The sequence below is a fragment of the Chiroxiphia lanceolata genome, chromosome 22, assembly GCF_009829145.1.
Source record: "Chiroxiphia lanceolata isolate bChiLan1 chromosome 22, bChiLan1.pri, whole genome shotgun sequence".
NCBI classification, from domain to species: domain Eukaryota; kingdom Metazoa; phylum Chordata; class Aves; order Passeriformes; family Pipridae; genus Chiroxiphia; species Chiroxiphia lanceolata.
The window spans coordinates 7,925,656-7,938,434 of NC_045658.1; the positions used below are offsets into that span (position 1 = coordinate 7,925,656).

The following is a 12,779-nucleotide window of genomic DNA, read 5'->3' on the forward strand; positions in this document are numbered from 1 at the left end:
CCAGTCAGATTTGATGAATTGGGAGCGTAGTGCTTGGAATGAAATTCCATGTAGAAACTTTGTCATTTACCAATAGACACTGCTATGCTGTCAGCAGTTAAGTCCCACACTCCAATATCTGCTGATCTGGAAGAGGCCTTGAAAGACCAGAGAACTGCAGGCGTGGTGGGAGCTCCTCTGGCAGACCTGACCCTGTCCAACAAGGCTCCAAGTGTGGTGTCTGTCACCAGCCAGTGCAGCTACAGCAGCACTATAGTGCACGTCCCACACCCTGAATCAGGTACTGTTCACACTTGCAAAACACTGACTTGACTCACTGATTTTTGAATTTACACAGTATTTCAAGACAGAAGTATACTGTGAGAAAGTTTTGTCCATTTAAGATACATTTTTCTGAATGCAAATTCTGAAATATTGAGATACTTCTTGGGACACTGTGAATAAAACTTGAGCCTGAGTATTTTAGTAAAACAGTTTTAGCAGACTGCACTATTTCCTTTCCCCTTGAATGTCATCACATATACCTCAAACACAACAATGTGCTTTTGGCCATTGAGGATTAAAACAAAATTACTTATGGGCCAATGTTAGTTCATTTTAATGCAGAAAGAAGCATAAAAATCAGTATTTAGCTGCTATTGTACTAAGAAAATATGAAGAAATAACTGCCTATAACTTCAAAGGGAATTTGAAGTTTTCCAGACCATGCAAAATAATTTGCTCAGTTGATGTTAACGTAACTATATTTGAGTATAAAGGGTGTTTTCTCCTGCTACCTCTGCAGCCTGTATCTGCTTGGTAGCTCAGATGAGATTGTTTTTTGTGTAACCCTCTGGGTGTTGTGGGAGTTGACACCAGAAAGCCAGAGCAAAGAGTGATTTATTTTTTTCCCTCTTCAAAGAAGTGACTACAATGGAGGATACTGCTGTTGGAAGTGAACAAATTGAACTGCCTCCTGTAAATGCTCAGAGTCCTGCTATGTTGCCTGAGGACTTAAAGCCAGTTGGGCTAACAAAGGAGACGTTGTCAGCCCACACTCAAAAGGAGGAACAGAACTATGTTGACAGGTTCCGACAGAGGATCTTGCTTTCTCCATTTAGGACTTACTTTCAACAAGGAAGTAGAAGTAACAACAGACATTCCTGTGGCCAAGGTAGGCAGCAGCTTTGAGAAATAAAGACTTGCTAGCTGACTTAAAAAGAGCAAGCTAGCCATGGAGCTAGGTTCTCCTTTGTATGATTTAGTGTCTTACTGTGTCTGCAAACAGAACATTTCTTTGAACTGCAGGGTTTGACAGCAGCATTACCCACATAGAAGGTCTGCTCCATCTTGGATCTTACTGTCTTTCACAAAGCAGATAGTTATTGCAATAAACCCTGCAAATCCCCAAGTAGTTTATTGCTTCTCCTTGAAAGAATGTAAAAGATCTGATTGGGATAAGCCAAAGTGATTGATAAGAAAGCTGATGACATGAAGGAAAATACTGTAGATACATCAGCAAATCCATTACTAATTTATGGAAGAATTATCCAGAGGATGGTCAGCTCTCTGAATAAGCCACACTCAATTATCTGTGTGTTTTTCTCTTTTTTTTTTTTTTTCTTTTTTTCCCCCTAGGTCTGTCATTTAGTGAATGTATCTATTTTTCTTTCTTCTTAGGAGATTCCCCTTCAAAGCAGATGAGCCCAGCTAGCTGTAAAAAGGGCAGACATGGAAAATTGAAGCGCCAGAAACCTCAGAGACATTCCTCAGATAGCCAGTCTTCTAGTAAAAATAGAAATAATCTTCCATGTGAGAAGAGAGCAATTCAGAAACAGTTGTTCTCTCCATCAGAAGTGTCCTCTCTGGGCTCCTCCAGTTTGAATGTCCATTCTCCTGCGGGGTTTCCTGTCTGTTTGGATCCACTCTCTAGTTTTCCAGCCTCTTCTGCAGGAGAGGAACTTGCCCTTCACTCATTACAACCTGAGTCCTTGTCATCATCACAACTATGCTGTGAAGCACAGTCATGCCCAGCCCTTTATCCCCCAAGCATAGGCACATTTATGGCTGTATTTTTTCAGAGTTTCCCCATGTATGTTCAGATGCCTCAAAATGTCTTTCTTCCTAACCCTCAGTGTGCTTATCCCCCCTCTTCATATCCATGCACTACACTGCCTCCAGCCCCCTCTCCTTGTGCACCATCACCACTAGCACTACACTGTGTGGATCAGCCCTTTCCAGCCTCTTTTCACGCATCCAGGGAGGACCAGCAAGAGGGCCAGTGTGACCAGGCCCTCCTGCTGAGCAGCTCACGGAGCAGCTCCCCACTTCAGCTGAATTTGCTTCAAGAAGAGCTGCCAAAGCCCATGGAACTTTCCATTAGTGCTGATGTTAAACCACATGCAGAAGATAAATGCGTAAGTAACAAAAATTTTTAACGTAGAGGAGAAGCTGATTTTCATGGTGTTCTGCCACCAGAACCTGTGGTGATGATCTGTGTTTCAGGGACACAGATTTTGTCAGCTGCTTTTTCTTTTGGCTGTGCTATGTAGGCTGTGGGACACAAATAGCACAGGAGGCGGAAAAAGCAGTTTATACTTGCACTTATGGGAACGTATACCAGTACAGTGTTGGCACTTAGTAAATGACAGAAATGTAAGATCTTCTGGTCTAGGCTGCCACAAGCTGCTTCTGCTCTGCATTTTGGCAACAGCCTCTTCAATGGAACTGTCAGCTAGAATTTTGGGTTTGGGGCTTTTATGCATGTGGAACTTGGTTAGTGCTGCGCAATTTGCATCCTTTTTCACCCAGTCCCACAGTCTCTGTGGAGAACCAAAACAAAGGGAAGATACTCTTCTAATTACTCCCTCTGTCTCCCAGGGATGCAGCTAATGAACGAAGAACAGGGATCCGTGTGGGTCGGTTTCCATACATGGGCATAGAAAAGGCCTCTCCAACTTCCGCGGTAAACTCAGAGGCAGGAATCTGAGCTCTGCAGGCAAGGAAAAAAATGTTGGCTCCTGAATCCAGATTGGGCTGGAAAGGCTGGATCAGCTGAAACTGCAGGGTAGGGTCCTGGAAGGGGAGTTGGTGTACCTCTAGCTGCTGAAGCAGTTGCTTCACATAGTGAATCAGGGGAAGACTCTCATTTTCCCTGTAGTGCACCATTGCTTGATGTGTGTGGCTGCTTCATGCCGTCTAATAGGATGTGAAGGGAGCTGACTGCTTCTCTCTTGTCAGCGGAAAATGTTAACTTTATGCAACAGCACAACATCTTGACAAAGTGGGGAAGGATTCATAGCAGGAACCAGTAAACAAGAATAGAGGCTTGTTGATTTTTCACCCATGAAGAGGGTTAGCCTGAGTTATAGACCGCCATTCATTTTCAGAACTAGAAACTCCAAGCCTGTTGAATTGATAGGAGAACTTGGTCAACACGTGACAATTTCAGTAAATGCATGACTTTCCTTTTGCAAACTTAAATGTAACTTCCATGGATATGTTGGTTTTGTTTTTTGTCTCCAGGACAATGATCCAGAAGATAATGATAACAGTGCTTCTCATGAATTTCCTGACCACAGTCTGTACGAGGACTCCCAGTTGGGTTCAGGTTCAGCAGCTTCAGGCAGTGGATCAGCTTTATCTGGTTCTTTAGGCTCTAGCTTCAATGAGTCTTCTGGTTGTGGCACAGGTAGGGAAGTTAGATATTTGGTGTTAGATGGCTTGCAAGCATGTAGTTAATAATAAGGCACTGTAATGGGAATGGGAAATTCCTGTAAGAGGATCTGTAACCTTTACTTTTCACCAGCTTCCAGTATTTGAAGCCAAGTTTGTTTCAGTCACTGTAGCTGGAAATGTGAATCTAAGAAGCTGTTCCTTTAACTTGGAAGTCACTTTCATTTTGCTCATTATCACTTTTCTCTTCATTAGACACTGGTTTACATCTTACTTGTGTAAAGGTGAATCTACCTAGAGCAGGACCTCTCAGAAGCAGAGGAGTTGAGCCAATTAATTTTGAGAAGAGTGAATAGAGCCTTGGAGATCTTGAATAACTTAAAAAATGCACTTTATCTTTGGTTTCTCAATAGGTAGTAATTTCTAGATCAGTCATCTGGGAGTACCTGTGTTTGTATTGCAGAACTAACTCACAAGAATACAATGGTGGTGTTTTACTTTTTGTGCTGAATTATTGGGATTTTTTTGGGATCTGCATTTATTTTTTTCATGGTCATTCTCAGCAGGTAGTGGGAAAAGCAGAAAGTATTTTACTGGTAATTATTCTTCTGAAACTTCCAAAGAAGAGAGGAAGCAGGAAGCAGAAGAAAAAGAGACAGCTTATAAATCGAAACATGAGTCAGCCTGGGTGATGATGGATCATACACCTGAGCGAGTTCTAATGAATTACCAAATGCCAAACAGGTTGGAAAACATGAACAGTTTCTAACATGTACTTTGGAATTGTGCATAGAACTGTAGAATTAAAATGATGTACCATGGAAACAGCATGCATACCAATGAAACTTCAAGAAGGTGTGTTAGTTTACTTTTGTGCCATTTAGGCCCTGGTTATTTACTTTTGTCTACTTTTTCCCCATTTCCCCCCTCAGTTAAAACAAGGGAACATGTGATGTTTTTGCTGAAGTGTTAATGGGATTGGTTATTGTCCTATCCTTTGAATTGCATAAAGGGGTAAAAATACGGGTTATTTGCAAGTTGCTTGCAATTGGCTTATCTATAATTTGTAATGAGTTTCCACATTAAAAGTAAAGCCACATAAAGCCATAAAAGAAAACAAAAAAACCCCACACCAAACACACAAAAACTTCCAACAAAAACAACAACAAACAAAACACTGACTGTTAGACCAGTGTTGAAAGGAGCCTTACAAAGCAGATAAAGTACAAAGTACAGTCCCCTTTCAACAGCTGATGCTGTCTAGGCTTCAGCCATAGGTAGTGATGAAGAGATTCTCACAATGTAGTATAGTCAGTGCCTGCCTTGCTTCATGTAGCATAGCTGTGTTCACAGGTATTCTGTTACCTGCAGAATTAAAGAGGAAGTTTTAAAGCAGGATCTGGAGAAGCTGGCAGTCATGCAAAAGCAGCAGCCTTGGTTTACAGATGGGCAAAAGCAGGAGCTTGCAGAGGTGCATACGTGGATCCGGACCCAGACTGTCCCGCTGCAAATCAGCACCCAGGTGAGCAGGTGGGAGAGGACTTGGCAGCTCATTCCTGCCTTGGCCAGCCAAGGCATTTCTAGCCAGGGTCACCGTACAGTGCTGGGGTCATGAATGTCAGTATAAGCAGGAAAGGAGCTCGAGTACCCTGAGAAATGCCAACATACGGGTCTTGCCATTGTATTTCTTTGTTTTCAAGCTATGCAAATTCTGCGTAGGAACTATTTGTAGAAAGGTCTTTCGGTCACGGTATTGGATAAATGGGAATAGTGTCATGATCTCATGTAAGACAACTAGAGATGGTTTTTCGGTTCATGTTAGGACTTCTGCTCTTATAAAATTGATTGTTGCTATGATTGAATAGCATATAATGCTGGGATATCAGTGAAGATTGGAGAAAGTGTGTTCAGCAAGCTGCAAAATGCTCATAATCACAGGAGGTTCAGGTCTGTAGTAAGAAACACAAAAATAGCTGTTTTACTGTGGGTGGTATCTTATGCTTGATTAGCTGGTATAATTCTTGGGCACTTTGCTAAACTGCTTCTGAATGTCATATGAGTTTAGAGTGCTCTCAGGTGCTGTGGAGAAGAGCAAGGCAGATCTAGTCCCCCAAAGACTTAGCACTTCAATATTGAGTTGTACAGAAAATTTCAAGGCAGAGTGGGCTACATTCATGTACTTGTGCAGCAGAAAAGTCTCATGTTTGTTAAAGCACTGCATGCTGTATGTGCTAGGATTGTCAAATGTGGCCTTCTGAGATGTGTGGTATGCATTCTTAGAGGAAAAAACTGAGACGTCTATGTCCTTGACTCTAGAAGAAGACTAGAAAATTAGTCTTTGTTTTCCTAATACCTTGTTGATAAAAATCATATGTCCTGTTGTAGTTAGGACATTGTGTTTGATTCAGATAGCAAAATGATGTCCAGTGATCTTGTAGAAAATTCTGTTGAATGTTTACATCTCAAATGCTATGAGATGTATTGGTATGCAAATATTAGTATTTTCTATCTGAGGTCCTGAAACTGTTCCTAAGCAGTAGCTCATATTTCCAGTGCAGATTGTGATTTTGTGAATACAACCAGGCTTCTGACAGTAGAAGGAAACGTAGGATTTCTGTTTCAATGCTGTATTTCAATATTGTACTGTTTCTCAAAACCCAGAACAGTCTGGTCTGTCGATACACTCGGGTGTTTCAGCCTTTTCTGTTCTTCAGTATTGTTGCTGTTCGGGCTGTGGTTCAAATCTTTAATGAGGAGCTTGCTTATAAAGCTGAATTATAAGGTCTTCAAATTCAAGGAAACCACGTGCCTTCTTATCTCAAAGGTAAAAGTGTATTTTCCATTAACCAAAGGATTAATCTCTGAGACAAGGTAAGTTGCAGGTGCAAGTATGGGCTTCTGAAAATAAGACGTCTGTATAATCTCTGCTTTAGAGAGATTTCAGCCCATTGGTGAGAGGTTTCAACGTCGAGGATTTGACCCTTTGAAATAGACTCATAAAAAGAATTTAAATTACTATTTCTTGTTCCTTTTTAAAGGGCTGTGTTACATGTGACAACAGGGAAGCAAGTTGTGAGGCTGTACTGGCTGATGGCAATATGGAAAACAAGGGAAAACCACCTCCACTCCTGCAACACTGAGGGCATCAGCACCTATGTCAGTAAAACTGCTCAGTGTCATTCCCATTTTCTTTTCCTCTGGCTTTGCTCCATACTAGCAGTGAACCTACATGGCCATCTCTTACCAACATGAGCAGTCACACTATGAAACTAAATCTTCCTCCATTACCCTTCCGCTCCTGGCATGACTCTGAAGACAATCTTTCACTGGGAGAAAGATTTCACTTTCTGACCTCATAGACTTGACACAGAATGGAATATGTTTCTAACCTTTAACTGCTCGGTGATGAGCAAAATACAAAGTTTTTTGGTTTGTTTTTTTGAACTTGGCAAGTAAGAGTCTGAAAAGATGCAGTGTTTAAGAACCTATGGTAATGAACCTAACTGATCAGAGCATGTTTACTCTCCAGGTAAGGTGGATGTATTGAAACCAAGCTACAGCAGAGTACTCTTCATTTTTGTTCAGTATTTAAAAGTCTGAACTGAAGATCCTAATACTCTGAGGTTCTGAAATCACTGTAGCTGGTTTGAGAATCCAGTAGGCTTTTTAAAGAGCAGATTAAACTGGCCAGGTTATTCTGCATCAAATGCCTTTTGCCAGCTTGTGCCCATCAGAAAAAAATAAACTGAAGAGAAAAGAAGCAAAGATTTTCCCTGTGTTTATTGTGATGACTGTTTTGAAGCCAAGTTGTTTTACAGCTTTTGATTTTAAAGTTGTATTTATCAACACAGATGTATAAAATTAATTGAGGGTAACTGATTTGAAAATCCATTAGAGATTAAATTACATACAGCAGCCAAAAAACCCCCACAAAAACCCAGAAATATCAATGTAGTAGTTATTTTCTTCCACAGGATCTGCTTTTTAAAAACAGATGCAGGGGGGAAAGTCTTCTCTATCAAGGCAGGTAGTTATCAATTAAAGTAGCTACATGCAATCTTTTATCTTATGTTGCTAGTGCTCTGGAAGGTGGGTTTGTATCTTAATGTTTTTGTTGTTGATTTAGAGTGGTTGAGTTGAATCCAGATGTAGCAAATAGGAAATTTTAAGCAGTTTCCCTGTTTTGCTTTTGTTGTGATGATGCCAAAACCAAAAAGAGTTTTAGGTTCATTTCTTCTGCTTTTGTGAAAAGTCACATGTTGTAGAGCTGAACTTGAACATCAAACCCTATATTCATTATTTCTTAGCACTTTTGACTTCCTGTACAAGTTTTAACCTCTTTCTTTATAATGGAGTCACTAGCTGTTTAAATCCATGGATGAAAAAGGAGTTTGTGCATAATGTGAGTTTGATGTTCAGAAAGTGGTAACCACTTTCAGTATATGAAAGAACTTGTTCTCATGGATGTCTCAAAGTGCTCTTCAAACACTAAAGTCCAGCAAATTTTGTCTGATTTCCCCTTTGTTTATCAAAAGCTGGATGTAATCAGGTTTTCTGCGTGGTGTTATTAATCACCTTAGCCTTCTCAACAGAGTTTTAGAATGTAACACATTATTTACCCTTTTTTCTATGTAATTCTTCCTTTCCTGCTGTGTGAAGTATTTTTATTTCTCTAGTTTCAGTTACTAGTGAGCTTCGAGTTGTTAAGTTAAAAATACTGTGACCTGCAGGTCATTGAAGGAAAACTATTTAGCTAAAGGTTTCTGTTACTTTTAAAAATCAATCCAGTGACAATCTTTCTCATTGAAGTTTATTTGAAGGAAAGTTATTTTTACACAATTTTAAGTTTTCAAGACTAATTTGACTGAGGCAGTGTTCATTTGATTTTTTAAATTTTTTTTACAGTATGTTTGCCTGCTCTGTTTATACCTATTGCTTTCTATTTATTCTTAAGCTGTGTTTCTTTTTCAGCTTTTTCCACTTAAACTTGTTTTTTCTTGTGTTGTAAATCAGCAGAGGTCCACACATCCTCAGTGCTCCTTGTGTTCAAACACCTCTTAAAATAAGAGACTTAGGTGTTTACATATAGCAGCTTATATATTCAAGTAGGAAAATGTGGGCAGTGTCTTATACCTTTCCTAGTATTTTTACAGCATTTTCCAAATATGGTATTCTGCTTTATAATCACACTGCCTAAAATATTTGCTCTAAAGCATGTAATAAGATGCTTTGTGTATAGGTTTTTTTCTTGATTGGGAAGCTTCTTAATTAACTTATCCGTCAAATCAAACTTATGCACTAGAATCCATTCTAGTTAGCTGTGCTTAAATTAAAAGAATTGCTTTAATGTATTTTGAGACGTAGCGAAATAGATTAATTTGAATACTTCAGGTAAGAACAGCTGTCTCCTTCAAAATGGTTTTGAACCCTAAGCCACAAGAAAATATAATAGCCAGCTCTTTTGTATACATTATTTTCGCTGTTCATTTCCCAAGTATGAAAATGAGATGATTTGCAATGTCTTAGCAGGCAGACATATCCATTTTGTAAAACAGTGGGACTTAGTTTAGGAGAATGCTAATTTGTTCCTAACACTTGAATAATGCTTTTCATCCATAGGTCTGTGAACATGTCAAAAAGATGACGACTTATCCCAGTTGTATAAAAAGAGTCAGAGGCACAAAGGACTTGCACAGGTGCATACCCCCAGTTTATACCAAATCCAGAAGTAAAATCTGGGAATCTTCACTCGCTGTATTTTTGCTACTAGAGGTCAGGATTCTGACCTCTATATAGAAACTTCATCATATTACATGGATTTCTTGTTTGGAGGTGTTAACCCTTCTTGTATCCCCTACTACTCTGAATTTGTGCCCAGTAGAATTATTGAGCAACAGAAAGCCCAGAGAGTTTTTAAAGTGCTGCGAATGCCACACACCCTCTGGCTGTATATAATGAAAATGCACATGCCTAGGACTTTAAATTCTGAGTTTGTAATCCTGGCTAAATCTTAGGTGCAGGATCTCTTGTATGGGACTACATTAGACCTGTGTTATGGAAAAAATTTGGATTTTGGAGAAGAATATAAGAGAAATAAAGAGGTGAATCAATGCCCTGTGTAATGATGAGACAATTATTTGCCCAAAAATGAGGGCAATTCCAGGCTTAGAATGGAAAAAGCAAATGTTTCCCAAGCTACTCTTTACCCTTTTAGAACCACAACATCTTGCAATGAAATGCCTTATCAAGCCTTTGACCTCATTTCCGTCAGTTTTCAGGAACTGGTAGTTTTTACTTCAGGTTTTACTAACCTTTAGTCTTTTTGGTGTGCTGGAGTGATCAAAGTGAGTTGCAGTTCCAATCTGAAAGTCCAGTGGAGTAAGTGTTGCAGCCAGATTTGCACCTGTTATTTTGTTCCTGTGACTGTTTTGCCTGGCAAAATGTTGTGGACAGTTTAGACCTGCTTGGAAGGTCACTTTTTTGGTGATCAAAAGGAAAACATGCAAGGACAGTACTGATGCAGTTACTACCCCCTGTGGGGGCGTCAGCAGTTCAGAAACCCCTGGTGGATTTCGCTGGCAATTTTTTTTTTGTTATATTCATAAATAGAGAATTATGTTTTAAAAGATGAGTTGATGTGCAGATATTTTCATGGTATTGCTATGAACAGAAGGGACCCTTGTGTGTTTTTACAATGTGGTAAATATTTGCTGAATGAGTAATGTGTTGGTAAGTTTATCTTCCAGCTGAATCGAGTTTTAAATCACAATCAAATGAATTTTTACATCGGTTGGTAGGGGTATTCTATTGAAATAATATTCAGCAGTGGTTGAATTTACAGTTGTGATTTTAACTGTACACTTTAAAGGAGCATCTGATTTTATAAATAAAACTGAAAAATGTTCTGCAAAGAACTGTTTCAAATGTGTGTTTACTTTTGTTCTTGATAATTTGTAGAAAATAGATTTTTAAGGAAATATTACATTCTGATTGTACATAGGTTGGGGTACAGTGGACATTGGGTTGTGGGTACAGTGAAAATGGTAATTTAGTGGCCATTTGTGCTGTTTTGGTGAGGGGTTTTGTAATTGTTTGATTTTTTTCAGTCGCACTCTACCCTTGCCACTCCAGGACATATTCTTTCCTTTCTAACTATATTCTGCAAAGAAGAGCAAGCACCTTTTGAATTTGAAATATTATATCGGGATTTGTAAACTGTTGGGATTTGGCATGCAGGATTTAAAGGTTCTGCCTCTGCTAATCTTGTTGGGAACTTTTTGTTCTAGGGGAAGTGCAAAGAAAAAATTGCAGGTTTAATTCATAGGGATGTCTTAAAGAGCAGTGAAGTTCTTAACTAGTTGCAGAGAAACAATTTACTTGTCTCTTTCTGCTTTAAGGGACCTAACAGAGAGATGTGATCAACAGTGCTTAAAGAAGCCTGTGGGAGAAAGGCAAAGTCACTGCAGGGAGTGTAAGGTACAGAACAAAAGACGTAGCATCATACTGAAATTGGTAAAGAAAGAAGTAATCTTAGATGAGCATGTAACTGAAGGTGCTTCTGGTAAGATAAGTGATGTGGTTCCTTGAAACACAGGCATCTTGAAGAGATATCATTGGATATATCATTGCTGATGGTTTATTGATTTTTTTTTTTTTTTAAAGGGTGATTTGATCATTCTAAGCATACTTAAAAATGTGAGTCAAATCATCTAGTTATTTTTGATCAAAAAAATGAGGAAAAGTGAATAGGCTTGTGAAATGAAAAAGTGGTTCTATGTTTTTATTCAGAGATCTAATCAATGTCAGCCCACCTATGCTCCTGCTTTGTCAATGTTTGAAAATATATGTGTCTTGTAGTCTTCTCCTACAAGTTTTTATTGGCTGATGAGATAGCAGAAAAAGAGTAATTTCCAGACAGGCACTGACTTGCTCCATTGTGTAAGAGAAGGATGAATGTTCAGAAGATTACAAATAGCTGCACAGGGCATCCAGCTGCCCTGACTTTCTGAGGACATTTTTCTCTGTTACAGCTGGCATCATCTGTCTTGTAATTTATGTGAAGTGAGCAGGCTGCTTCAAGCCTGTAGGCTTTGTTTAAATAGCAAAGTCAGAGATTTATGATGTATACTGTTGAGATCAATGTAGCCTGCATATGACTGTTAGGTGAGTTTACTTCAAGATTTCTGTGAGCCTTGATTGGCATGAGATTTGTGCAAAATATGTATTGAGCAAGGTAGGGTTCACAGCTCAGACAGTTTGTGCATATTATCAAGACTGGCATCACCCAGAGACAACTCCTGACTGTTTAGCTCTATTCCTTCCAGATATTATCAGGAGGGTATCCAGGATTGAGAAAGTATGGTGGTACTCTGCATATGAGTAGACTCGTGTGAGTCTGTGAGTCTATGAGACTATGCATATGAGTCTTCAGACTAGAAGAATTTGGCAGCTGCTGTTTTGTCCTCTCCCTTATTTACATTACATGCCAAGATACAACAACATTGTCAGTGAGTGGTAGCTCAAGGGAACAAATCTCACTGCCTTTGAGTGCTCAAGCAGGAGGTGGCTTGCCCTAGTAACACATATTGTCTACATCCATGTGTCACCTTCCTGCATCTGTGTGTGCAGCCACATAAGTGCAGGTCACAGCCACAGAATCTTTTAGATGGTGTCATTCCTGCCTCCACTGGCTGTCCGAATCTGGATGCAAACCTTGACATTGACAGCCATGGGTACCTTCTGCTTGATGATAACCAGACACAATTCTTAAAGCCCACGCTATGCACAGACAGCCCTGTTGTCGTGGGTAGCTGGGGGCTAGGCAAGGTGCTGCAAAGAAATAGATTTGTGGGTCTCTTGAGTGAACAAGAGAAACTTGTCTCCAGCAGTAGTGAGAGTGGATGCTTGATCCTGACGCGTGCTTATTGGTTTTGTAGTGCCTTGGGGATGGCAGGATGGGTCTGGGCACTGTTAATCCCTTACCAGCTCATCAGGGAATGCAGCAATGACCCTTTCTTTCTAACACCCCAGTCTACATCAAGTGACAAAGGAGAAAGTCCTCTTGCCTCTGGACTTAGACACAGTTGAGGCATTGCTCTTCTGGGAGGTTTCATAGGACCTCATGG

General features: G+C 39.7%; 1 protein-coding gene across 6 annotated transcripts in view; it reads left to right on the forward strand.

The window, feature by feature from the left end:
- The window catches only part of PER3 (period circadian regulator 3), a 29,749-nt gene that overhangs the window by 12,223 nt on the left and 4,747 nt on the right, over positions 1–12,779 (forward strand). The window contains exons 15-21 of one of the 6 annotated variants that reach the window (XM_032708764.1): positions 74–280; positions 902–1,153; positions 1,660–2,396; positions 3,505–3,670; positions 4,218–4,398; positions 5,026–5,176; positions 6,693–10,565. In XM_032708764.1, the coding sequence (XP_032564655.1) occupies positions 74–280; positions 902–1,153; positions 1,660–2,396; positions 3,505–3,670; positions 4,218–4,398; positions 5,026–5,176; positions 6,693–6,794 (1,796 nt within the window). In that variant the 3' untranslated portion in view covers positions 6,795–10,565. The other 5 variants (XM_032708765.1, XM_032708763.1, XM_032708762.1 and 2 more) reach the window with 5 other exon arrangements.